The 13,836-nt window shown below is 48.2% G+C and overlaps 1 protein-coding gene across 1 annotated transcript; it reads left to right on the top strand.

Moving 5' to 3' along the window:
* Positions 1-211: 211 nt before the first annotated feature.
* Positions 212-3,874, top strand: LOC147987267 (uncharacterized). Its single transcript, XM_087545193.1, has 2 exons — positions 212-3,376; positions 3,512-3,874. The coding sequence occupies exon 1, from the start codon at positions 274-276 to the stop codon at positions 3,325-3,327; it is 3,054 nt and encodes a 1,017-aa protein (XP_087401319.1). The 5' UTR covers positions 212-273; the 3' UTR covers positions 3,328-3,376; positions 3,512-3,874.
* Positions 3,875-13,836: the final 9,962 nt, after the last annotated feature.

Here is a 13,836-nt window from a genome sequence, read left to right as displayed (position 1 = left end):
CTAAAGCAACAGAAGCTTGCACGTCGGGATCTCTTTAGCATTCATGGCGACGAAGAAAGAAAAACAGAAGAAATAGAAAGAGTGAGGAGAAAAAAAATAGGTTGGGTTTGGAGCGTTTGAGTTGAGAGTGAAACAAAAGCCCAAGAGAGAAAGAGAGAGGGGCCAAAACCAACCAAGCAAAACTGAGCCCATTTGGTTCTGCTGACACACAAATCCTACCCCGCTCCTCCTCTCCCCTCCCCTCCCCTCCCCGAGCCGCCGCCGGAAGTGACCATGGCGGCGCCCTACCGCCGTCTCCTCCTCCTCCGCCGCCTGTCCATCTCCCTCTCCCAATCCCACCTCGCCCCGCACCCCCAGCCCGCCCAGCTGCTCTCTCCCGCCCGCCACTTCGCCTTCTCCTCCGCGGAGGAGGCCGCGGCCGAGCGCCGCCGCCGCAAGCGCCGCCTCCGCATCGAGCCGCCGCTGCACGCCCTCCGCCGCGACCCCTCCACCCCGCCGCCCCCGCGCGACCCCAACGCGCCCCGCCTCCCCGACACCACCTCCTCCCTGGTCGGCCCGCGCCTCAGCCTCCACAACCGCGTGCAGGCCCTCATCCGCTCCGGCGACCTCGACGGCGCCGCCGCCGCCTCCCGCGCGGCCGTCTCCTCGCGCGTCCGCCCCACCGTCTTCACCTGCAACGCGGTCGCCGCCTCCATGGTCCGCGCCGGCCGGCCCGACGACGCCGTCGAGCTCTTCGCCTTCTTCTTCCGCCGCTCCAACATCGTCCCCAACGTCGTCTCCTACAACACCCTCATCCTCGCCCACTGCGACGCCGCCCGCGTCGACGACGCGCTCCAGGCATACCAGGAGATGCTCGACGGCCTCACCTCCTTCTCCCCCTCCTCGGTCTCCTACCGCCACCTCACCAAGGGCCTCGTCGCCGCCGGCCGCGTCCAGGACGCCCTCGACCTCCTCCGTGACATGCTCAACCGCGGCCAGGGCGCCGACTCCATCGTCTACAAGAACCTCATCGACGGCTACGTCGCCCTCGACGACTGGGACAAGGCCTTCCAGCTCTTCGACGAGCTCCGGGAGAAGGCCACCGTCTACGACGGCGTCGTGCACACCAGCTTCATGGAGGGCTACTGGAAGAAAGGCATGGACAAGGAGGCCATGGACAGCTACAGCTCCCTTCTGGACAGGAAGTTCAAGATGACGCCGGCCACCTGCAACGTGCTGCTCCAGACACTCTTCAGCCACGACAAGCACAAGGAGGCACACGACCTGTGGGAGACCATGGTCGACAACCACAACCCGCCGAGCTTCATCGGCGTCAACAGCGAGTCCTACACTGTCATGGTCAACCAGTGCTTCAAGGAGGGCAGGTTCCAGGACGCCATCGAGGTGTTCCACAGGCAGCCGAGGAAGAGTGTGCAGATGGACGTCGCCTGCTTCAACAACATCATCGGGAAGCTCTGCGAGAACGGGATGCTAGCAGAGGCGGAGCAGCTCTTCGAGGAGATGGAGAGCAAGTCAGTGCTTCCAGATGTGTACACCTACACTTACCTGGTCGACTCGTGCTTCAAGGGTGGCCGTGTGGATGATACCATGCAGTATTTCCACAAAATGGCGGACGGGAGGGAGCACGGGCCAAAGTTCAATATCGCTTTCTTCAATCGGATGTTTCAAGGGCTTACAGAAGCTGGCCGGATTGATGATGCCTTGAAGGTGTATGGAAGGATGCCTGACAAGGAGATTAAGCCGTCCACGGCCACCTTTGAGATCCTGGTTAAGGCGTCCTGCAAGGAAGGGGAATTGGATAGAGCACGAGACCTGGTGAGGGACATGGCCAGAGGCGGTGTTGTCGCTCCTCCTGAGTTCCGTGAGTCTATTGTTGAGATTTTCAAGACTGCTGATCGCCAGGAAGAGATTGAGCAAGCTTTTGATGAAAAGCCAGTGCCACCACCTCCTTCGCCAAGGCCAGAGTATCGCCCTCGGAGTCTACCTGGATTTGCATCTAATCAGACGCCGGGTAGCTACGCAACTAACCAAGGCAAACTAGGCTATGGTTCTCAACCATTTCATCATGGCAATGCTGTACCTCAAATCCTGCGACCTGAGGGGATGTCTTCTGAACCCCGGCAGCCTGCATTTGGAAGCCAGCAAGTTCAGAAAACAGAAGTTGGTGCTTCTAATACATCACAATATGGGCTTCCTTCTCCTCAAGGATCACCACCTGGGACGTCCCTGCCTCAAGGTCATCTGCCGGAGTTTGGTTCCTCTCGTCCTTGGCAGCAAGCAGTCGGTGCTTCTCAAGTGCAACAACCTAAATTTAGCTCGGATTCACCGGTGCAGTCTGGATTTGGTACTCCTCAACCGCAACAATCAACACATATCGCTCATCAGACTCAACATGCCGGGTTTGGCACACCTCGTCCATGGCAGACAGGGTTTGGCTCTCAGCAAGCACAGCAGCCCGGGTATGGCTCTCAGCAAGCGCAGCAGCCCGGGTATGGCTCTCACCAAATGCAGCAGCCCGGATATGGCTCTCAGCAAGCGCAGCAGCCAGGGTATGGCTCTCAGCAAGCGCAGCAGCCCAGGTATGGCTCTCAGCAAGGTCAACAGCCAGGATATGGCTCTCAGCAAGTGCAACAACCAGGATATGTCTCTCACCAAACGCAGCAGCCCAGGTATGGCTCTCAGCAAGCGCAACAGCCAGGATATGGCTCTCAGCAAGTGCAACAAACAGGGTATGGCTCTCAGCAAGAGCAGCAGCCAGGTTATGGCTCTCAGCAAGCGCAGCAGCTAGGGTATGGCTCGCACCAAGCGCAACAGACTGGATATGGCTCGCATCAAGTGCAACAGCCTGGGTATAGCTACCAAGCCCAACAGCCAAGGTATGGCACTCACCAAGCGGAACAGCCAGGATATGGTGCTTATCAAGCGCGACAGCCTGGGTATGGCGCTCATCAAGCACGACAGCCTGGGTATGGTGCACCTCAGCCATCACAGCCACCTTTTGGTCTTCCTGAAGCACCACAATCTGGCATTGGCAGTGCTCGGACTCTACCAAGCTATGGCCATATAGGAAATCAGCATGATCAGTTTGGATCTCCTCCTCAGGGCGGACAAAAGGTTGACACTCAGCCAGCGCAGGACTCTGGTGCTCCTGAAGCACCACAATCTGGTTCGGGCATTGCTCAGAGCTTGCCAAACAGTGGCCACATTGGAAATCAACATGATCAGTTTGGATCGGGTGGAATAAAATTTAGCACCCAGTCACCTCAGGAGGACTTTGGTACTCAGGCATCAGATGAAGTGGCTGTCAAGTATGCTGAGCGATACTAAAATGGCAACCTTGTCCTCCAAATCAAACATGGCCTAATTTGAGGAGCAGGTACTGCAAGCATGTTAGACAGTGCTCATTCCATTTCATTCCACGATGCCACACCCCCTTATTTTTGTTGTTTGTGCCTCTGTTTTAATTTACTTGTAGACCCCAATGATGATATTCGTGGTGTGCTGCTTGCAGGGCATTGTGAGCAACAATTCTGTCGTCTTTGTTTGGAGCAAGGTGCTACATGGATGCAAATGTCTGTTAGGCGATCAAGAACAGCCGGAGTTAGGCGATCAAATGGGTTTGGCTGTAGTAATTTTGAGTACCATTATTTGCCTCAGTTACATTTGGCTAACTTTGGTCTAGTATAGGCTTGTAATAATTAGGCATGATAATTCACATGCACTATGAGTTGATCTACTCGAATAGGATTGGAGGGCAACATAATTAATTGCTGATCCTAATGCCCTTTATTTAGTGGAACGGTTTATGGAAATGTAATGAACAACTCAGTAAGAGCAAATTTTGTTTATCTTAATCAGACAGATTCATCAGTAACTAAGAGATTGTGTTTGCATTTCTTGTACTAATTATCCTGCTGTACTAACTGATATCATTGATCATCTTGAAGTCTGTCCTGATTGGTACACAAGTCTGGATTGGATGGCAAAAAAATGCAGCAGGTCAGGTCAGGTCCTCACAAAGTATGTATGTACAACCCCTTTTCTCCTTCCTAGCTGCTACACATATCCTTCCCACTTTGATAATAGTTGGCAATGCCGGAGGGGAGCTTGCATTGTCTGTGTGCGCTTGGTGTCTTGGCCTGGCACCTGTATCAATGCTTGTATGTGGTTAGTTGCATCATAGCAGCAAAAGGAGTAAACTAATCTCCCTGTCCTTTTTTTTGCAATGCATAGATGATGGTGATATCCAAGTAAGTAGAATGTTTGTGTTTGTGAAAGAAAAGAAAATTAAGACATGTGTTGTTGGATGTTGGGATTCAGTTCATACAAGTTATAATAAATTTTACGTACATATATAGTCGTGCAATGCATCTTTAATTCTTATGTTTTATTTATTTATCCTTGCACAAGAGTACATACTAGGAAGTAAGGAAACAGAAGAAGGGCTCCTGTTGTTTGCCTGATGATTTGCTTACATAAGTGTCGTACAACAAGGTCCTGGAGCTCTTTTTCATTGGTAATGATGATTTGCTAGTAAATGTCACCAAAAAGGTCAGGTTTTGGTGGTGGACTAGAAATATATTGCTCTTCTTTCTTTCTAATGTGAATTAAACAAACAGTTAAACATGGCTACATACGGACACATTCATTTCATTTTTATTTTTCCTGAAGCTTTCTGGTTTGCTAATTCACACAATCTGTTCTGTTTCGCCTGAATCTGGGTAGTTAATTTGCTTCACTTAGTGTGTGTTGGTTGAAGAGGAAGAGTTGCCTGAATCCTGTTTTAGTGCCACACTACTGGACTGACAGAAGAAGCAGGAATTTTCTTACTTCTGTCAGGCAACTAGGAGATGTCTGACTGAATGTTCTGGCTGGACAAACTAGGAGATGCCTGTCTGTCTGTTTGTTTGTAGACCACGTCACGTGGTAAAACTTTGTACGATTGATGCATTTTTTAAATTTATTATTTGGAGAATCCATATAACCGCTAAAAGTTCTTTTTGATGATTCACTGGAGATGATCAGAGCGCCTGGTGTGGATTGGCGGTGCTGACATGGCATTTTCGATGGTAACGTGTCTGTCAATTGCTGACATGGCTCACTTGGTTGGTGTGGCAAACGGACTAGTTGTGCAAACTGCAAAGAATCCAGCCAGAATCTTTCGAGAGCTGATGGATGTAAATTAGGGTCAGGTCAGGTCAGTCAGTAATTCCCATGAAAGCAACCATTCATGAGAACCAATAAGAAGGTCTTATTAGATGAGTTTCAAAGCTAGCAACTTGACATTTATTACACCTTGTAATGTCACAGGTAGTGCTTCCAGAGGGATTGAAATGTCCGCAAGCGGTTGTTCCTTTTGAGACCGAGCAACATCTTGAGGTAATCACATCTTTGCATCAACTACCTCAAAAGTGAAATTTGCTCATACCGAGTTAATTACCCCAAAGGAAAATTGTTCTGGCTTGATATCGTTTTCCCTTCATAGAGTCTTAGTTCTGATGATGATATATGCCACTGAATGCAGACTAGCTATTCACACCTGAGTTAACTAGTACCTTGACGGAAGGAAATTTGTTTCTGGCTTGATATCGTTTTACCTTCATCGAGTTTTAGTTCTGATGATGATGTATGCCCCTGAATGCAGATCATTGCAGACTAGCTATTCATACCTCGAGTTAACTTCTAGTCACTTTGACATTTTTTCTGGTACAAATAAATCCATTCATGTTGATACATTTAACTAATCCATGCTTGTTTATATGCAGCATACTTGTTGGATTAATCCGATGCCACTACATATTTGTGATATCAAATGGGCCTAATAATCAGATTATTATTTGAGTTCTAATTCTGCATTCCAGTTTATGATTAGATTAAGCCCTGTTGGGGTACGTATGATTATTTTGCCATGCTTATTTTATTTGAATTTTAAAATATTATATCACTTTACAGAGGGAGTAGTTAAGAATACAGCTTTACTTACATATTTCTTTACGGAGTGATATAAGATATGTATTTTTAATCCACATATTATTTTCACCGCATATAGAACGTTTTATTTGATTATTATTTTCCACCTAATTTGACCAAGTGGAATTAGATTTTCCACCTAACGGTATATTGGCATAGCTTCGCTGGCATGGTTCGGATGCAAACATGAAAAACTCCTTACTGTACATATAACGCATACATATTTGTTCCAAACTTAGATGCTTATACACACACATATACATTAATGAAGTCACCACCGACGTCTTTGTAGTCGACGAGAATATCTCTGCCCGCTGAACAAACATCGCAGAAAAGAAAATGCAAGCATCAATGCCAAGTCCTAGCAGGCTGGTTCTACCACAAGGAGCTTAACCATGCTTATCCATTTAAGGCCAACTCTAACGGATCCCCTAAAAGTTAACGGAGTAAAAGGCTTAGTGGAGTATAAATACTCCGCTAAGTTTTTGCCGGACCTAGCCGATCCTCTAAACTTAGCAAAGTATATATTTTTTCATTTGCATTTCAATTTCGGCCATTGAAACACATTTCTTTGCTTCTTTATTTCATTCAACAACATTGGGTTACATAATAATTCATCAATTCTTTGCTAGAAGAGTAAGACCAAAGAAAATAAGAACCGCAATTAGACATTTTAGAAGATATCCAACTTCCATAACTGCTCCTACTAGTTGGATTAATATCTTCTTGATGCCTTCCTTGTTGATCTGTGGATTGTCGATCTTGCATACTTCATTCTTCTTTGATTCTAAAGAAGTAGACGATGCTTCCCCTCTAATTTCTTCTCTAATCTCACATCTAGTCTCATGTTTAGCCTCAATTCTAGCAACGAGTGCACAAACATCTACTAATTTTCATGCTATCAATAGATCGATGTATTCTTCTTCCCAATACCAAAACGAGCATCCATCATCCTACACACATAAATGAGCATCAAAGACTTACCGAAATTGAACCGAATTCGGTGAAAAACCGAATCAAAACAAGCACACACCCCATCGTTTGTGCATTTGTAATAGCTCGTGGTAGAAACTCGGCGCACCACTTCCCGTGTGTAGTCATCGCATTGTATGACCGGCAGTTGCAAGCCGGTGAGCCGCTGTGCGAGCATCGAGCTCGGGCCACGGTCGGTTGTGTAGTTGCTGGAGAACCGACGGCATGAGCGATTAGAGTGGCTAGAGGAAGAACTGGTACATGCATGCGGCGTAGAGGATTTGCCGGGGCTGTGTGGGCCGCTTCCCGGCCAATCCATGGCAAGGCGCAGCTGCCAGTGGCCGGAAACGCCAAATCCAACGGCGGCGACAGCAGCCGTAGATCCCCTCGATTTTTGGCGGGTGGCGGGACGAGGAGTTGGTGGAGGACAGCGGCGGAGGCCTACCAGGCTTCCCCAGCGGCCAGCCAGTGCAGGCGGGGAGGGAGAAGGGGTAGGAGGGGCAGCGGGGGCGAAGATGCGGCGCAGGAGGGGAGGGAGAGGCAGCAGAGGAGAGCCGCGCCGTTTTACTCGGTGGAGCAAAGAGGGGGTAAAACTAGGGAAATTTTTAGAGGAGGAGTACAATTTTACTCTGTTAGGCCGGACAGGGGATCGGCTAAATGCCGGTTAGTGGAGTAAAAAGCTAAATATACTCAGTTATAGGGGATCGGTTAGAAATGCCCTAAGCTAGTCCCAGTTCAGATATTGTTTGTTGTATTCAGGATCCATAATATGGCTTGTCAAGTTGTAATAGCTCCTCGCGTGCACAATTCTTGTGCTAGGTCCTGAGAGATTGCTTCTTATTTATCTACTTATCTGTCTTGCCATTATTATTCCAATTTGTATTGTTCGGTCTGTACTGTGCTCATTGCTCGCAGAGATAAATGAACAACGAAAAACGTTACTAATTTCACGCTGGCCACCTATCTATCACAAGAGAATAGGTGGAAAGTGACCACGACATCGGATAATATGATGCCCGGCCCGGCCCGGCGAATCATGTCATCCATGCAAATTGCAGCTAGCATTAGTCTGGTAGTGATCATATCAAGCAATGGAAACAATCATAGGACAACTCTGCACAAGATCTGCGTGGTAAACGATGCTGCATTGATCTGAATATCCCTGCACGTACTGAGTGCGGGCCTCCTCTGCATGCATGAACCATGATGGTAGATGGAGGTGCAACACTAAAGCTGACGCGTTTGGTGCCCGGCGTCGTGTATAAAATGAGACCTCCGCATCGCTCTCAGAACTCACACCGCTCTCCCCACACCAAAATCAAGCACTACAGCTACCTACGTGGTTCAGATTGCAGAGAGCCAGCGTGCACTACACTCTGTTCACTTCGGCTAGCTTCACTTCCACCAACATGGCCAACTTTGCCGCCCAGCTCAAGGATAGGTTTTTCGGACTCGTCGACCGCGTCACCGGCTGTGGCCGCGCTGGGGTCAAGGAAGAGGCCGCCAAGTCGGCGCCGGCACCGACTGTGCAGGAGGTAACGTTTACAGCTTTACATTTTACCCAAAAAGACAATTCGACATTGTTTTCTACTGTACAATAGTTAATTTTGCAGTGCTGTAGCTAGAGAACTCACCGTGCTGCTATTACTCTTGCAGCACGTCGAGATTCAGCCAAGAGGGCCCAATGTGTCAGGAGGATCAGAGGCGGGGGTCAATTAGGCATCGTGGATTACTATCTGCTGATGTCCCGAGAGTTGTCGCTTCGCTCCAGATTCATGCATGTGGCTTCCCTTGTTCTGAAAGTTGAAACAAATGCTTTCCTTTGCTGGTGTTCTGAATGCGTGAAGTGTGCTTGTGCGTGCGTGGGTGTGTTTTTAATGTTCAACAAGATTTATTTTTTCATACCTAAGTGGCAACTGAAGTATCGAGCTTAATGATCTCATTGTATCATGCATTCCCTCATTCCCAAATATTAGTCTTTCTAGATATTTCAACAAGTGACTACATACGTAGCAAAATAAACGAATCTATACTCTAAACTATGTCTACATACATCCGTATGTTATAGTCCATTTGAAATGTCTAAAAAGACTTATATTTAGAAACAGGGGAATACATGATACAATAATTGTATTTAGTATATTTGATGAAGCAATAATTTATTTGATCGAAATTTCACACACTCACACGCTGTTCAAAAGTTATACACGTATCAGTTCGCATACGTAGACTTGAATGTTGCATAAGTAGACAAACAGCCCCCCTCACTCCCGCATAAGTACACTTGAATGGAGCACTAGTAGACGGCCAACACCCCCCCCCCCCCCTCCCTCCCCCCTCCCGCAACGCTTCGTGAGCGCCCGGGAGAAACTTTAGCCACCAACTCATCTCAAACCCCCTTCAGTCCTTCCCCCTGGCCGCCGCTGAGAGGCGCCGCCGGGTGAAGTCCTATCGGCAACGGTGGCAGCGGGGCCTCTATCTTCCCCTTTGCGAGCTTGCAGAGGCTCGCACGGGACAACCGGGCATGTGGACACATGGGGCCCAGCGGTGGTTCTGGGCTGCTATTAACTTGCAGCACGTCGAGAGTACAGTGTTGTAGTTTTCTACTGTACAATGATTACAGTGTTGTAGCTAGAGAACTCACCATGCTGCTATTACTCTTGCAGCACGTCGAGATTCGACCGAGAGGCCCCAATGTGTCAAGGGGGATCAGAGACAGGAGTCAATTAGACACCGTGGATGCTACTCGCTTGTTACTGTCTGCTGATGTCTGTAGTGTTATCGCTTCGTTTGAGATTCACGTGGTTTCCCTTGTTCTGAAAGTTGAAACAGATGCTTTTCTTGTTAGTGTGCTTGTGCGTGCGTGGGTGTGTTTTCTATATTCAACAAAAATTTTCATGCCTTGTGACCAAAGTATTAAGCTTAATTATTTCGTTGTAATATGTATATTTGATGAAGCAGTAATAAATTTGATTGAAATTTCAAACGCTGTTCAAAACTTAATTTTTTTGAAACACGGTCCCTTAGGACCTGATTCATTAAAAAAAGTATCCCCGTCCCAAAATAAGTGTCTCAAGTTTGTACTAACTTTGTATAAAATTGTACTAAATTTGAGACACTTATTTTGACACAAAGAAAGTAGAAGAGACTTGCCTGGTTAATTAATAGAAACCTGGGCGAAAACCGCCACAACACGCCTCCAACAACGCACCATGAACACACGCCGACCCCAGGGCTGCGCACCAGGCGAGCCGCCGGCTACTTTTCCTGAGTAACCCGTAGCTGACACCTACAACCAAAACCGAAGCTGCCACTCCAGCATCCACGCCGGCCCTGAGGCCGCGCACCAGACGAGCAGACCGCTCTGCTGCCCGAGCAACCAACGTCGACACCCTACAACCATCTCCGGAGCTGCCGCTTCGACATACAAATGAAAACCACACACACTGACCCCGAGGCCATGCACCAGGCGAGCCGCCAACTTCGTCACTCGAGCAACCGGAACTGACACCCAACAACCATATCTGGAGACACTGGTCCAACCTCCACGTTTGAGATCTTGAGAGAATAGGCGGAAAGTGCTGACGACATCGGATAATATGATGCCCGGCCCGGCCCGGCCTGGCAAATCATGTCATCCATGCAAATTGCAGCTAGCATTAGTCTGGTAGTGATCATATCACGCAATGGACACAACGACACGACGGCAAGTTGGCACTCAACAACTCTGCACATGATCTGCGTGGTAAATGATGCTGCATTGATCTGAATATCCCTGCACGTACGGCTATGCATGAACCATGATGATAGATGGAGGTGCAACACTAAAGCCGACGCGTTTGGTGCCCGGCGTCGTGTATAAATGGGACCTCTGCATCGCTCTCAGAGCTCACACCGCTCTCCCCCCACCAAAATCAAGCACTAGAGCTACGTACGTGGTTCAGATTCCAGAGAGCCAGTGTGTAGTGCACTCTCTTCACTTCAGCTAGCTCCACCTCCACTTCCACCATCATGGCCAACTTCGCCGCCCAGCTTAAGGATAGGTTTTTTGGTCTCGTCGACCGCGTCGCCGGCTACAGCCGTGCCGGGGTCAGGGAGGAGGCCCCCAAGTCGGCGCCGGCGCCGGCCGTGCCGGTGGTATGTTTACATTTTACCCGGAAAAGAGAATTCAATTGTTTTCTACTGTACAATGATTACAGCGTTGTAGCTGGAGAACTCATCATGCTGCTTGTTAATGTTGCAGCACGTCGAGATTCGACCGAGAGGGCCCAATGTGTCAGGAGGATCAGAGGCGGGAGTCAATTAGACACCGCGGATGCTACTCGTTTGTTACTTTGTCTGCTCATGTCTGGAGTGTTACCGCTTCGTTTCAGATTCACGTGGCTTCCCTTGCTCTGAAAGTTGAAACAGATGCTTTTCTTGTTGGTGTGCTTGTGTGTGCCTGGGTGTGTTTTCAATATTCAACAATATTTTTTTTCATGGCTCGTGACCGAAGTATTAAGCTTAATGATCATTGTAATATGTATATTTGATGAAGCAGTAATAAATTTGATTGAAATTTCAAATGTTGTTCAAAACTTATTTTTTTTAAAACGCGGTCCCTTAGGACGATTAATTAGAAAAAGTATAAGGGACTTGCACCAGGCGAGCCGCCGGCTACGTCACCTCAGTAACCCGTAGCCGACACCCTACAACCAAACTGAAGCCACCATTCCGGCATCCACGTTGGCCCTGAGGCTGTGCACCAGACGAGCCGCGTGCTCTGCTGCCCGAGCAACCAGCACGGTCACTCTACAACCATCGCTGGAGCCGCCGCTTTGACATACAGACAAAAACTACACACACCGACTGATGTGGAACCAATTCACGACCAAGGCATCAAAGAGTGAGGTTCATGCTAGCTCAAATGATAAACCATTAGAGCAGCCAAAGGGAGAAATAGGCAAAATCATTGTCCTAGTTGAGAAGCTTTCGGTGCCTATGTTGGAAGAAATGATACATCAGATTTCCGGCTACAAATTTCCACCTAAACCTAATTAATTCTAAAAGGTCTACCAAGTTTTAGTGGCTGCATAAGATGGAGTTTGAAGTCAGCTTTCATTAAAAAAAAGGGTGCAACATTTGAGGTCTTGAGTAAAAAATTATGCAAGTTCCCATGCAAACTGTATAGGAATTAATTACATCGCGAGGCTCAACTGTTGGGGAACGTAGTAATTCAAAAAATTCCCTACGATCACGCAAGATCAAACTAGGAGATGCATAGCAACGAGAGGGGAGAGTGTGTCCACGTACCCTCGTAGACCGAAAGCGGAAGCGTTTAATAACGCGGTTGATATAGTCGAATGTCTTCACAATCCAACCGATCCAAGCACCGAATGTACGGCACCTCCGTGTTCAGCACACGTTCAGCACGATGACGTCCCTCGAGCTCTTGATCCAGCTGAGAACGAGGGAGAGTTCCGTCCGCACGACGGTGTGGTGACGGTGATGATGAAGTTACCGGCATAGGGCTTCACCTAAGCACTACGATGATATGACCGAGGTGTTGAACTGTGGAGGGGGGCACTGCACACGGCTAAGAGATTGTCTATTGTCCTATTGGGGTGCCCCTGGCCACGTATATAAAGTAGGGAGGGAGAGAGGAGGCCGGCCAGGAGGGGCGCGCCAGGCGGGGGTCCAAGTAGGATTCAGCCCCCCTTTTCCTTTCTTCCACCGGAGGGAAAGGAAGGAGGGGAGAAGGAGAAGGAAGGAGGGGCCGCACCCCCACCCCTTGTCCAATTCAGTTTGGGCAGGGGGGGAGGCGCGCGCCACCTCATGGCCCTTCTTTCCTCTCTCCACTAAAGCCCACTAAGGCCCATTAACTTTCCCGCGGGGGGGGGGGGGGGGGGGGGGAGAGGGGGGTCCGGTAACCTCCCGGTACTCCGGAAAAATGCCTGAAGTACTCGGAACCATTCCGATGTCCAAATGCAACCTTCCATATATGAATCTTTACCTCTCGAGCATTTCGAGACTCCTCTTCACGCCCGTGATCTCATCCGAGACTCCGAACAAACTTCGGTCATCAAATAACATAACTCATAATACAAATCGTCATCGAACGTTAAGCGTGCGGACCCTACGGGTTCGACAACTATGTAGACACGACCGAGACATATCTCTGGTCAATAACCAATAGCGGAACCTGGATGCTCATATTGGTCCTACATATTCTACGAAGATCTTTATCGGTCAAATCGCATAACAACATACATTATTCCCTTTGTCATCGGTATGTTACTTGCCCGAGATTCGATCGTCGGTATCACCATACCTAGTTCGATCTCGTTACTGGCAAGTCTCTTTACTCGTTCCATAATGCATCATCTTGTAACTAACTCATTAGTCACATTGCTTGCAAGTCTTATAGTGATGTGCATTACCAAGAGGGCCCAGAGATACTTCTTCGATACACGGATGACAAATCCTAATCTTGATCTATGCCAACTCAACAAACACCATCGGAGACACCTGTAGAGCATCTTCATAATCACCCAGTTACGTTGTGATGTTTGATAGCACACAAGGTTTTCCTCCGGTATTCGGGAGTTGCATAATCTCATAGTTAGAGGAACATGTATAAGTCATGAAGAAAGCAATAGCAATAAAACTAAGCAATCATTATGCTAAGCTAACGGATGGGTCTTGTCCATCACATCATTCTCTAATGATGTGATCCCGTTCATCAAATGAAAACATGTGTCTATGGTCTGGAAACTTAACCATCTTTTGATTAACGAGCTAGTCAACTAGCGGCATACTAGGGACACTCTGTTTGTCTATGTATTCATACATGTACTAAGTTTCTGGTTAATACAATTCTAGCATGAATAAGAAACATTTATCATGATATAAGGA

The sequence above is a fragment of the Triticum urartu genome, chromosome 2A, assembly GCF_056163025.1.
Source record: "Triticum urartu cultivar PI428250 chromosome 2A, HENAU_Tu73, whole genome shotgun sequence".
In the NCBI taxonomy this organism is placed as follows: domain Eukaryota; kingdom Viridiplantae; phylum Streptophyta; class Magnoliopsida; order Poales; family Poaceae; genus Triticum; species Triticum urartu.
This window is presented reverse-complemented; position numbering and strand designations above follow the sequence as displayed.